General features: G+C 54.0%; 1 protein-coding gene across 1 annotated transcript in view; it reads left to right on the forward strand.

Moving 5' to 3' along the window:
- COQ8A (coenzyme Q8A) overlaps positions 1-13,425 on the forward strand; it is a 41,022-nt gene that overhangs the window by 23,778 nt on the left and 3,819 nt on the right. Inside the window, 5 exon segments of the mRNA XM_010381902.2 lie at positions 7,761-7,835; positions 11,740-11,862; positions 12,389-12,474; positions 12,606-12,746; positions 13,264-13,345. Coding sequence (XP_010380204.1) covers positions 7,761-7,835; positions 11,740-11,862; positions 12,389-12,474; positions 12,606-12,746; positions 13,264-13,345 — 507 coding nt within the window.

Genomic DNA, 13,425 nt, shown 5'->3' on the forward strand with positions numbered 1-13,425 from the left:
ATATTAGCCAGGATGGTCTCGATCTCCTGACCTCGTGATCCGCCCGTCTCGGCCTCCCAAAGTGCTGGGATTACAGGCTTGAGCCACCGCGCCCGGCCTTAATGCATATCTTCTATGAGCAGCATATATAGTTGGTTTTTTTGTGTGTGTTTTAAATGTAGACTGATACTCTTACAATGAGAATATTTAGTCCATTTACATTTAAATGCAATCGCAGATGCGTTAGAGTTTATATCTACTACCTTAGTTTTTGTTTGTTTACTATTTGACCTATCTGTTATGTCCCCCCCTTTTCTGTCCTGTCTTGCCTTCTTTTACATTAATCAAAGACTTAAAATTATAGTCATGCTTTTTTTTTTTTTTTTTTTTGGAGACAGAGTCTTGCTCTGTCACCCAGGCTGGAATGCAGTGGTGTGATCTCGGCTCAGTGCAGCCTCAGGCAATTCTCATGCCTCAGCCTCTCGAATGGCTGGAATTACAGGTGTGTGCCACCATGCCCAGCTAATTTTTGTAGTTTTAGCAGAGACAGGGTTTTTCCATGTTGGCCAGGCTGGTCTCAAACTCCTGGCCTCAAGTGATCCACCTGCCTCAACCTTCCAAAGTGCTGGGATTAAAGGCAGGAGCCACCGCACCTGGCCCTCATTTGTGTCTTAATAACAAGGATTCAGTCTGAGAAATGTGTCGTTAGGCAGTTTCATCATTGTGTGGACATCATAGAGTGTACTTATACAAACCTAGATGGTATATAGCCTGCTACATGCCTAGGCTGTATGGCATAGCCTGTTTGTCCTAGGCTACAAACCTGTGCAACATGTTACTGTACTGAATACAGTAGGTAACTGTAATACAATGGTATTTGTGTATCTAAACATAGAAAAGGTATAGTAAAAATATGATATAATCTATCACTGTCATATATGCAGTCCGTTGACTGAAATGTTATATGATGCATGACTGCATGTTTTCTGTTAACTCTTATGTTTTATATTCCTTTACTGTTCTTTTGGTGATCACTCTTGAGATCACAGCATGCATCTTGACTTATTACAATATAAAAATAAGTGATTGATTATTTTTACTACTTCTCCAGTAATGTTAATACCTTAGAACACTTTTTAGATATTATTAAGATATATTAAACGGCTGTGCGTGGTGGCTTACGCCTGTAATCCCAGCACTTTGGGAGGCTGAGATGGGCAGAGCACGAGGTCAGAAGATCGAGACCATTCTGGCTAACACGGTGAAACTCCGTCTCTACTAAAAATACAAAAAATTAGCCAGGTGAGGTGGGAGGTGCTTGTAGTCCCAGCTACTCAGGAGGCTGAGGCAGGAGAATAGCATGAACCTGGGAGGCGGAGCTTGCAGTGAGCTGAGATTGCGCCACTGCACTCCAGCTTGGGAGACAGAGCAAGACTCTGTCTCAAAAAAAAAAAAAAAAAAAAAAGAAAAGATATATTAAACACCACAAGATATTATTTGTGTAGCCCATATAAACTTAGATTTACCCACACATTTGCCCGTTTTGTGTTTCTTTCTTCCTGCATTTCCATAATTTTATTTGGTATAATTTTCTTTTTCTCTGAGGAACTCTCTTCTCTCTTACAATGTAGTCTGTTAATCATGAATTATTTTATTATTTATTTATTTATTTTTTGAGATGAAGTTTTGCTCTTGTCACCCAGGCTGGAGTGCAATGGCACGATCTCGGCTCACTGAAACCTCCACCTCCCGGGTTCAAGCGATTCTCCTGCCTCAGCCTCCCGAGTAGCTGGGATTACAGGTGCTTGCCACCACACCCAGCTAATTTTTGTATTTTTAGCAGAGACGGGGTTTTGCCATGTTGCCCAGGCTGATCTTGAACACCTGACCTCAGGTGATCTACCTGCCTCTGCCTCCCAGAGTGCTGGAATTATAGGCATGAACCACTGCGCCCAGCCTAGTTTTAATTTTTTTGAAAATGTCATTATAGCTGGGCATGGTGGCTCAAGCCTGTAATTCCAGCACTTTGAGAGGCCAGGGCAGGTGGATCATGAGGTCAAGAGATCGAGATGATCCTGGCAACACAGTGAAACCCCATCTCTACTAAAAGTACAAAAAGTTAGCCAGGCATGGTGATGGGCACCTGTAATTCCAGCTACTTCGGAGGCTGAGGCAGGAGAATTGCTTGAACTGGGGAGGTGGAGGTTGCAGTGAGCCAAGATGGCGCCCCTGCACTCCAACCTGGGCGACAGCTCCGTCTCAAAAAAAAGAAAAAGAAAATATCATCGTACTTTGTTTTTTGAAGGTATTTTTGTTGGGTAGCATATTTGATGTTGAAAATATTTTTGCTGGGTAGTATATTCGATGTTTCCTTTGATCACTTTAATAATATTCCTCTATTGTTTTCTTACTTTGTTTTTTTGAAAATGTGGCTATGCTGCTCCTTTGAAAGTTATGGCTTATTTCTTTTCTCTGGCTACTTTTACGATTTCCCTTTTGTTTTTGTTCTCTAGCAGTTTGACTGTGACATGCTTGAGTGTGGTTTGCTTTGTATTTATTCTGCTTGGGGTTTACAGAACATCTTGAACTGTGGCTTCCGTCAGTTTTGGAAAATTTTCATCATTTCTTCAAATATTGCTTCTGTACTATTCTATCTCTCCTCTCTTTCTGGGACTCCAATTACACGTATGTTAGATCTTTTTCCTCTGTCTCCTTTGCTTTTTTCTGTGTTTTCTATCCCTGTTTCCATTTGTCCTTCAGTCTTGCAGGTTCAGAGGAGATGACTTATCTCATCTGTACCTATACATTGGGAACTGGACACTTACAGAAATGAGACTTTAATGGATAGAGAAGACACTAGAGAAGACTTGCCAGAAGGAGTTGAGCACTGCTTTGTGCATAGCACTGTGGTGGTTCCTGGGGCCTTCACACAGGGACTTTCAATCCACATCATTAAGGCAGAAGGGGAGAGAGGAGAAGGGGAGAGAGGAAGACAGGAAACAAAAAGTAAAGAAATAGGAAGCAATGATACTATTTGATTCTGTGTAGAAAGGTTTTTGAAATTTGACCTGTGAAAACAAGGAGATGCTCATATGAGAAAAAGCATGTCAGTGGGCCAGGAATGAAGAATAAAGGGAATGGACCCTTGGGTATCCTATTATTTTTAAAAGGTAAAAGGTTAGGGTGTCTCTTACTCCCAGAAAAATACTTTGCTTTTAAATATAGTTTATGAGACTCCATTGAGTTTCCTAAGAGGTAAGGTAACTCTCTTATGCTAGAAAACAGGCATTGCTTAGGCTGTTGGCTCTTGTTGCTTAATTTCCCAAAGATGCCAGTACACTTTGGATACTGTTAATACACCAGCAGCAAAGCTCTCTCTGGTACCATTGTGCCCCATCCCCCCAAACTTTTGTGTCCCTCATCTCAGTGGTGAAATTTAAAACAAACATTGGGTGAACGGGCTTGGGGTGGATATTTTTTAAATTTTGCATGTAAGGACATTTAAAACAAAGCAGCACCATTTTATACCATCACTTTATCTTTTCAAAAGGACATTTTAACAGTGCAAAAGTATAAAGGACATACTTCAAGATAGAGGATAATAAATGGAATGACTTAGTTTTGTGAAAGACTCACGATATCACTTGGTTTCTGGACACCATTCAAGACCTGGCTGTAGCTTGCCATGGCCTTGAGAGCCATCCCACAGCAGCGATGCTGTTGGACCCTTTGGCTGGGACCTCAGGACCCCCTGCAGCAGCACTGTTTGCTCTCACCTGCTGGCATGATGCCCCTTTGTTGACAGGGCTGCATACAAGGCCAGCGATGAGTGGCAGGCAGTGACGCTAGCATGATTTGCTGAGGGCACACGCCATGCTTCCTGCAGTGCCAGTGCTCTTCTGGGTCCACTTTGCAGCAAGATAGATGCGCTCTAGATCCAAGAGTTTTGCACCCTTGGCAGGGGCGTGGGAGTGTGTTTCTTCCTTCTCAGGAGCCTTCTTAAAAAGGGGCTTTTCTGTGTATTTCAGGAGCTCTGTGTTGGAGATGAGGATGGTTCTTATTCTCTCCTGTTACAGATGAGGAAGCTGAGCCAAGAAGAAGCATATGGCCCAGGGCTGTATGGTTATTTGTGACATCCCTGGGACTAGAGCCCAGGCCTCTGTGGTGCGTGTGGAAGTCTGAGCCTGGCCAGGCTCTGTAATTAGGCCCCAGAGGGGTGGTAGGGCTTTCCCTCCCCTACCAGTCCAGTTCTGGGAACAGAGAGACAGATCCTGAGAGCCTGTGAGAGCAGCCGCTAGGAACTCCTCTCACCTTCTGGTGCGCCTTCCTCCCGTGCTGTGGGCTGCAGCTCCCCCCAGGCTCCCTGTCCTCCCTTGAGGCTGGGGGCAGCTGGAGGATACCAGGTGGTGATAGAGAAAGACTGAATCACTGGGGATTCAGGAATACCTGGAAGCGAAGGGAAGCCTCCTGGGCCGCTGCATTTTCTGTGGGGATTTCTTGTCTGTCAGACGAGGGTTGTTGGATGCCTTAGTAAAAGCTGGGCTTAGTGCAGCGCCTGGTTTGTAATTTGCTGCTGTTTATCCTTAGCTGTATCTTTACCCCTTGCTGGTAGAGAAATTCCCCCAAGCCCTTCTCTGCAAACAGGCCTAGTTTCTGGCAGGTAAAGCCAAAGCTCCAAGGAACTTTACTTACTCACCCCTGCCCGTAAGCACTTTTCACCCAGCCTGCTAGGAAGGGCCCTGTTTGTTGGAAGGTGTTTGATGTTTGGCATTTTTTAACCTCCTGGTGTCCATCTGGTCAGAAGCCGAGTGACTGCTCATGGGAAGGCCCTGTTTGGCTCTGATGACCTCCCAGAAGGACTTTTGGAAGGATGGGGCCTTGTGAGGGACTGGGCTTCAGAAGTCATAGGAGCAGCCCGTGTTCCTGCCTGGGGGAGAGCCTGCCCCTCCCTCCCCCGTCATTCTTTCACTGCATAACTTCTCTCTGTGAGAAACATGTCAGAAGCTTTCCTGGAACAGGCCAGGAGGGAAGCGAGGCTGCTGACAGTGGCTTTAGAGCCTGGAGCTTGTGCTGGGGCCGGTTGTCCTCCAGGACTCCCTTGCTGGCCACGTGGGCCAAGCCGGAGGTGGGGGTGCTCTTAGAATGTGGATCTGAGCAGCGAGAGGTGTTAGGTGTCCTGAGGGCTGTGGGGGTGTTGAGTGGTGGTGCTGAGACCCGAGGAGTCTCGGCTGAGGTGCTTATCTTCTGGATGCCTCCAGTGCTGGCTGGTTCTGGTGGAGGGCAGAGGCTGGCCTGGCGTCCTGAGCAATGCGCTGAGCCTGGGGCGGAAGGGCCTCCGTTTTTTCTGGGTTCACTGGTGCAGGAGCTCGTGAGGCCAAGGTCAGGGTTGCCGGCCAGCTGGACTGGTTTCTGCCCCCTGGGGAGCCTGCCGATGGAGCCTTTCTGTCCATCAGTGGGCAGTGCCTCGGCCTGGCACCGGGCTGGTCGGTCCTGAGGGACGTGTGGGACCTGAGGCCTCCTCTGTGGAATGTTCTTTTGGTCATTTGTTTAATAACAGGTCCATGCCAGTGGAGAGCTGTGAGCCCAAAAGTGGCCAGAGAACAGTTTGCGGGGGGTCCTGATGGAGGGTGGTGAGGGGGACACACTTCTGCCTGCAGAAGGAGGAGCTTAATGTGGCCCACCCTACAGCTGTGGCATCTCTGGTAACCTGTGGAGCCACCTGCCTCTCTTGTGGGCTTGCCTCTGGACTTGCTGCAGGCAGAGAAGAATCCAGACACAGAGAGACATCGGTGAAGGTCACTGCAGTGCGCGGGCTAGTGTTGCCAGTCTTCGTTTATTTTGCTAAGTCACATCGTGTGCTGGAGTGCTGGCGGGGCAGAGGTGGGCAGGCATCAGGGAGTTAATGTTTAAGCGGGGACTCTGGCTCCCAGCCGAGCCCAGGGCTTCCCACAGCGAGAGAAACAGCTGATGTACCTGCCAGGCATCCCTGTTCCAGCACAGCAGACATCTGTATCATGTGTGTGTCATCACTCCTTAGGGCCTGTAGGCTCGGCTTATCCTTTCCCATGCTGCCCATTATGGAGCCGCCAGCCACACGGGGCCTTAGAAATGCGGCTGGTCCACAATGGGATGTGCTGAGTATAAAACATACGTGGCGTTTACAGACTTCGTGCACACACACAAGTGTAAAATATCTCTGATATTTATTTTGATTACTTGTTGAAATGATAACATTTTGGGTATATTAAGTAAATTATACGATTAGAATTCATTTTGCATGTTTCTTCTTGCCTTTTTCAATGTGGCTGCTAGAAAGGTTACAATTATATGTGTGGCTTGCCTTCTATTTCTTTTGTTCTGCACCGGTCCAGCCTTTTTGAGCAGAGTCACCGGAACAACAGCAGCCACTTGTGTGGCCTTTGCGTGTGCCTGGCCTGGCGAGTGCTCTACTCACGCCCTCGCAACAGCCTGGGAGGCAGGGGCTTCCCAGACAGCTGGGGACATGGAGGGTGCACTGTTGCCCAGGTGTGGGTAAAAGTGTATTGCAAAAACATTTTTTAAAAAATTGAGTTATCTTCTTTGTATTTTTGAAATTTACTTTTCATTAAATTTTCAACAAGTTCTGTATTTTTCATAAAAGTCATGCATAATCACTGTAGAGAATTTGTACACATGGAAGCAGATGCGTTTCCTTGCACCTTAAACAGAGCGTCTTGGCGTGAGCCCAGTCCCCCAACAAGCCCCTGCTGCGATGTTGCCTGGCTGCTGGGTGGTGGGGCTGCGGGGCTGCGATGTTGCCTGCGTGCGGGGCTGCGGGGCTCTCCGAGGCCGGCTCATTGCGCGGCCACTCTGGTCTCAGCCCTGCCGGCCGTGGTCACCGTGCCCAGCCAGGTGCTCTTCACCCTCTCTCTGCTCACCCTTGCCTACCTTGGAAAGCCAGCTAGAGCTGGGTATAAAGGAAGAGAATGGCCCTGGGTGAGGTATGGCATTAGTGGCATCTTCTGGGCTCCTGGGCAGGGGTGGGGGGTGGCTTTCTTGAGCAGCTGGGATCATTCATTGACTGATTTTTGGATAAATGAGGTGTTAGTGGGCCTTGATTCGGAAGATTGTGAAAGAGGATAAAGGGAAGGCCTTGCACCCCACGGTCCTCAGATGTCAGTGTTTGCCAGCCCCGCAGAAAGGGCAGGGTAGGCGAGAGGGCCTTCCATTCCCCAGCGAGGGTTCCACCTGAGCCCCGTGTCCCCCTGGCTTGGATGAGGGAGAGCCGAAAGTATTCTCACTCTCACCACCAAGTGCTTTGTATGCCTGTGGCAGCACCTTTCCTGTTCCAGAGAATTAGGGAAGTCTGGGTGATTGGAGGCTCTTCAGACCTGAAGGGGGTGGTTGTGTTCTCAGGGTGCCCTGTGTGGTTGGGGTGACCTTAGTCTGTGGACCATCCCTGGTCTGTCTTCCCATTTGTGCTGGGTCCTTTCCAAGTGCTTGCCAGCTGACATTACTTTGGGGTGTCCGTGTGCCCGTGAGCCTGTGGATTATCAAAGGTGATGGTGTGGGGTGGGGTATTCCTGAATCTTTTTCACTGGAAACACCTACTTCGAGCCAAATGTTCTCTTAAAACAACAGGAGGCATCTCCCACCTTGTTCCCCACTTTTCAAAATGCTGGCGTGGCAGCGAGGGCCCCTGGTGCAAGCGGTGTCTGTGTGGTGCTGCCCCAGGCCTTGTGGGTGGGTGGGTGGCCCCAGCCCTGCATGAGCACTGAGTGCCCGCCCCCACCTCCTTGCAGGTCTGGCAGTGGGTCTTGGCTTTGGGGCACTGGCAGAGGTCGCCAAGAAGAGCCTGCGCTCCGAGGACCCCTCAGGTGAGCCGGACCCTTCAGTGGGAGGGGCAGGGTGGGCCCTGTGAGGGTTGAACCTGTCAGCCCCCAGCCCCGCCTTTGCTCTGGGAGTGTCAGCCAGCTGGGCCGCATTTGCATGGGGTTCCACGTAAGTGGCGTCCCTGGGGTGATGAGGTTGTTCATACAGATGGATTGACCTGCTTTAGAGGGGGTGAGGCTGGAGGCCCTTCCTTCTCCCAGCCCAAAGTGGCCACTTAGCCCCTTCCTTTTGGCTGCATGCACACCCACACACCTGCACACCCGGACACCTCCTTACACACCCCCCTGCACACCCACCAAACACCCGCACACCTGTTTACACACCCTCCACGCCCACTGAACACCCACACACTTCCTTACCCTCCACACACCAGCCCACCTCCTTACATCCTCCACACACCCACCTCATACCTGTACACCTCCTTACACACCCTCCACACACTGCACACCTGCACACATCCTTACCCTCTGCACCCCCACCACACACCTGCACACCTCCTTATCCTCCACACACCCGCACACCTCCTTACTCTCCGCACATCCACCTCACACCTTCCACACACCAATCGCACACCCTCCACACACCCACCTCACACCTGCACACCTTACACACCCTCTGCACACATACCTCCTTACACACTACACACCCACCTCTCACCCACACACCTCCTTACTCTCCACACACCCACCTCTCACCCACACACCTTACACACCCACCTCACACCTCTCACCCACACACCTTACACACCCACCTCACACCCGCACACCTCCTTACCCTCCACACACCCACCACCCACTGAACACTGCACCTCCTTACCCTCCACACACCTTCTTACACACCCTCCACACACCCGCACACCTCCTTGTCAACCCACCTTTTGCTGCTGCCCTGCTCTCTGGGAGTCCCTGTGGCCTGCTGGTCTGGCCGGGTCAGGTGTGGCTGGGGGCAGGGGAGGTGTGTAGGCAGATCCTGAAGGCTGCTCCTCACCAGCCCAGTAACCTGGGGAGGCTGTAGCCTCTGCAGAGGCACCTCATCTATGAAGTGAAGGTCACAGCCAGGGTCAGGCAGGTGGTCAGGTCAGGACACTCATCCCACTGAGGTTGTGGCTCGCTGTGGCTGGACTCTCTGGAGAGGTTCTGCGGACGGACCTCACTGAGGCTTTGGGGGTTCGTGCCGCTGTGATGAGGAGTGGGGCAAATTGAGCTTCTGCCGCCTTCTGCCTGTGAGCACCAGGCTGGGCGCCTCCTCAGACCTCTTCAGGCATGGGGGGGCGGGCCAGGTGGGTGTGAGGTCAGCCCAGCAGGGGCTTTCCTGTTAGTGGGGCCTGGGGTGTGGAGAGCAGCACCAAGGGAGCCATCTGCTTGGTGGATTTTCCTAAACACATTTGGAGTTCTGGGCCAAGTCCCCTGGCCCCGGCCCATTCAGGGAATGTCAGCTCATTCTGGTATCACGCCCTTCCACCCCCGCCTATGGGGACCCCCAGAGACATCCAGTGACTGGCCACACTGCGGTCCTCACAGCCCTGTCTGCCAGCCTGGGCTAGCCTCCGTTGGGGGCCCTGCCAGTCCCTGGACATCCCCCCTTCACCCACCAACGCTGCCTTCTGGGACGAGGGCACTAGTCCCTCCCACAGGCCCTGACTGAGTCCTGGGGCACGGGCGGCATGCATGTCCTTGGAAGGAGCTGAGGACGGAGGGCTTAGCAAGGGTATTTTTAGCGTTAGTGCTGAAACCCTCAGGGAAATGAAGCCTGGATTTCTCTGGAAGGAGAAGCCAGCCTTCCCCCACTGTCCCCTACGGTCCTCTCCAAAGCTGGCTGTTCTCCAGACTACCTCATCCAAGCAGGGAAGAGGCTAGGCTGGCTCCACAGTTACAGTTGGTGTTCTTTGTCAGGGACAGTGGTGACCCCAGGCTGGGGGTTAAGGGGCCCAGGCATCGGTAGCCCTGAGAGTGGGACCCGAGGCTTAGGCTGGAGTACAGTGGCCCTGAGCAGCCCCAAACTGTGCTCCAGCTTCCTGACCAGGCCCTGGCACCCTCTAGCCTGGAGGACGCCGGCCACCCTGGCTGAGCTCTGCCCTGGAAGGACCTTTCCTGAGCTGGGGCACGCCGCCGTAGCCCTGGACCCATCCCCGTTTGCTAAGTCATTCTCACAGCCAGCCCTGCCTGGGCAGGGGACATGCCTCTGGCCTGTGGCGTTGACCAGTTTTGCCGATGGGCTACCTGGGAAAGCCCTGCCTGGGCCAGGCCCTGTCCGCATCTGTCAGGAGCGCTGCCGCCAGCCGAGGCCTGCTCTGTGTGTCGTGAGGAGATGGACTGTCCCTCCTCTGGCCTGGGGCAGTGGCCTCTCCTAAAGGTTTTCCTCTCTGCCCGCCCCTCCCCAGGGACCCAGGCCCAAGCCCCCAGCCCTCAAGTACCACAGGGCTGGGGGCAGAGGGGACATTGACTGCCTTGCCTTTGGTGCTGGCATCTGCTGCTGCCTAAGGCAAGGGGGTTGGCCCAGGGACCCTTCTGGGCCCAGCCCTCTTGGACTGGCTCTGCCCATGGGTCATAGCTCAGCCTCCCAGGGCAGCTCAGCCTCTTCCCCCAGAGTCGTTAGGTCTTCCACCTTCCCAGGGCCCTCCCTGCTGTCTGGGAGCCTGGAGTGAGCCTGGCCCCTTTCCATGTGGCTACCTGCACATGTGGGCAGATGCGGGTCTTCTCTGAGGCTCCTCTTCCGGGCTGCAGGGCCTCCGTTCTCAGGGCAGCCTACCCCACCCTGCTTTCTCAGGGGCCAGGCTGCACCCGGCTCCGGGGCAGAGGGCAGTGGCATGGTCACCTCTCTCTTCCCCTGCTGGGTACCTGGCTCCGTGTGCCACCCGAGTGCCATGCCAGGCCTGAAGTGATTGGAACTGAGGCAAGTGCTGGGTGCTATGGGGGCCAGAGGGGAGGAAGCTGCACTGCGACCTCTTGGGGCTTGAGATCTAACTAGATTCACAGGACAGAAGGCAGGAGAAGATGCGAATGTCACAAGGGCTGGAGACCTGGCGAAGAGGGGTGCTGAAGAGCTCAGGGAAGGTGGAAGGACGTGGAGCACCAGATCTCTGCTCAGGCCTCTCTGTGCCTCTGGACAGGGGCACCTCCCTGTTTAGGCAGCACTGAGCTGATGGCCCAGGAGGACATGGAAGCTAGAGGGGGCTCAGCCACCCTGGGCCACACGGCTGCTGGCAGCTGACTTAGCCGGTCTTCTGCCGCTCCTGAGTCACGGCCCTCAGCCCTCCCACTGGTGGACTGGAAAAAGGCCACCTGCACCGTTGGGGTCACTGTATGCTCATGACTGTCCAGCTGGCTGCACTGAGCTGCAGGGGACCTCTGTGGGTGAAGGGGAGAGATGGGCACCCCTGGGCTGTGCTGCCCTTGGCCTGACCGCCCTTCCCTTGAGGACAGGCCTCTGGCTGCAGCCACTTGGCCCCATGTGCAAATGCACGCCGACCCCACAGGTGCAGCGGACCTTTGTGCAGTGCCCTGGGTGGGGGTGCACAGGGCAAAGGCTTGGCACCTCCTCACCTGGGGTCTCCCCTCCCATGCCCCTTCCAGCCACAGGCAGCACCATGGCCCTGCCACGGCCCACCAGGTACCCATATGGAAGGGAGAGGCCCTGTGTGTGTGTGTGTGTGCACATATGTACGTGTGCATGCCTGTGTGTGTGTATTGGGAGGCGCTGGTGTAGGGCCTGGGGATGCAGCTCACACAGGCTTGGGGAGGTGGACATGGAACAGTAGTTAGTTGTGTTGCTGGTTTTATGGATGCCTGGGTGGAAAGACATTGAGCCGCCGTCTGTGTCAGGCTGGATTTGCCATCCTACTCCCAGACCCCCCCGAGTGCCATGGTGACCCCTCTTGCCCGCCCACAGGGAAGAAGGCTGTGCTGGATTCCAGTCCTTTCCTGTCTGAGGCCAATGCAGAGCGTATCGTGCGCACGCTCTGCAAGGTGCGTGGTGCGGCGCTCAAGCTGGGCCAGATGCTGAGCATCCAGGGTGAGTGGGCTCGGGGGCTGCTGCGCTGGGACTCCGTGGGCTGCTGTGGGGGTCAACTTCCAGGGCCGGGAGCAGTAGCCCACCAAAGCTCAGTGGGCAAGATGTGGGCAGGCTGAGGAGAGATCTTAGAGGATAATAGGCCTGGTCTCCAGGTGAGTGGCTCTGGGTCCAAAGAAACATGGGAAAAAGAGCAGAGAGGAAAAATTGCTCTCTAGAGGCGGTCAGAACACAGGTCATTTCAACATTTTACTATATTTTATTTTCCAAATTTCTTTTGTAATTATGAAAAACTTTGCATGTTGCATGTAAAAAGCCCACCTTCTCAGGTCGCTGGGCTGAGGCTGGGGCTCTGGGGACACTGAGTGGCCAAGGGCGTTTGTTGCGAGGGCTCCTATCTTTCTGGCCTCACCTGTGCTCCTGGTGGGGAGTGTGTGGTGGCCAGGGCGTCCCAGAAGTGTGCCCGCCCAGCTCCTGGGCGAGCACTTTCATCCCCAAGTTGTCCCTGTGTCACTCTCCTGCCTTCCAGATGATGCCTTCATCAACCCCCACCTGGCTAAGATCTTCGAGCGGGTGCGGCAGAGCGCGGACTTCATGCCACTGAAGCAGATGATGGTGAGGAGCCAGGGACTCTGCCTGCCCTCTGGGTCCTCGGCCCCCACTGGGTGGAGGAGACAGACTTGGGGCTTCTCCAGGTGGCCCAGGCAGGATTGTGCTCAGAGCCCCTCCCTGGTCCTGCCCTCCAGAAAACTCTCAACAACGACCTGGGCCCCAACTGGCGGGACAAGCTGGAGTACTTCGAGGAGCGGCCCTTCGCCGCTGCGTCCATCGGACAGGTGCACTTGGCCCGCATGAAGGGCGGCCGCGAGGTGGCCATGAAGATCCAGGTAGGCAGCCTGGTGCGCAGTGCCTGTCCCCATGGGGGCTGTAGGGGGCAGAGCTGGGGCCTGGCTCATGAGTGCCTCTGCACCCCACGTCCCACAGGGCACTCTCTCTCCTGGTAGGGCCATATGTGGTGTCCTCTGGCCCCAGTGCCTGGTTGGCACCAGAAGCTTGGGAAGTATTTGCTAAATGAGTGGCTTTGGGGGCACGGAGGGGCTCCCAGCAAGCTTGGTTTGGGCTGTGCAGGGACAGGGGACAATTGATTGCCTTTTGGGGCCAGAGCTGGTGGGAGGGTGGCCCTGAGATGGTCCCGGGGGTGAGGTGGGGCAGGAGTAGGTGGACGACAAGGCTATGATGGGGTCCAGGGGTTACAGCAGCATGGCTGGGTCTTAGCTCTGGTTCTCCAGGGTGTGGGCTGGGGCCAGGACACAGCTGGGAAGCCAGTGGGGGTTAGGGGAGTGCCCCAGGCAGGGCCCGCCCATCTCCCTGGGCTAACTCCCCTGCTCTGCCAATACTCCGCAGTACCCTGGCGTGGCCCAGAGCATCAACAGTGATGTCAACAACCTCATGGCCGTGCTGAACATGAGCAACATGCTTCCAGAAGGTCTGAGGCTAGGTGGTTGGGTCAAGGGCAGGAGGGGGTGGCAGGCATCTGCGTCAGGTTCTGGGGACCAGAGCGGGGCC

Source organism: Rhinopithecus roxellana, chromosome 8 (genome assembly GCF_007565055.1).
Source record: "Rhinopithecus roxellana isolate Shanxi Qingling chromosome 8, ASM756505v1, whole genome shotgun sequence".
NCBI classification, from domain to species: domain Eukaryota; kingdom Metazoa; phylum Chordata; class Mammalia; order Primates; family Cercopithecidae; genus Rhinopithecus; species Rhinopithecus roxellana.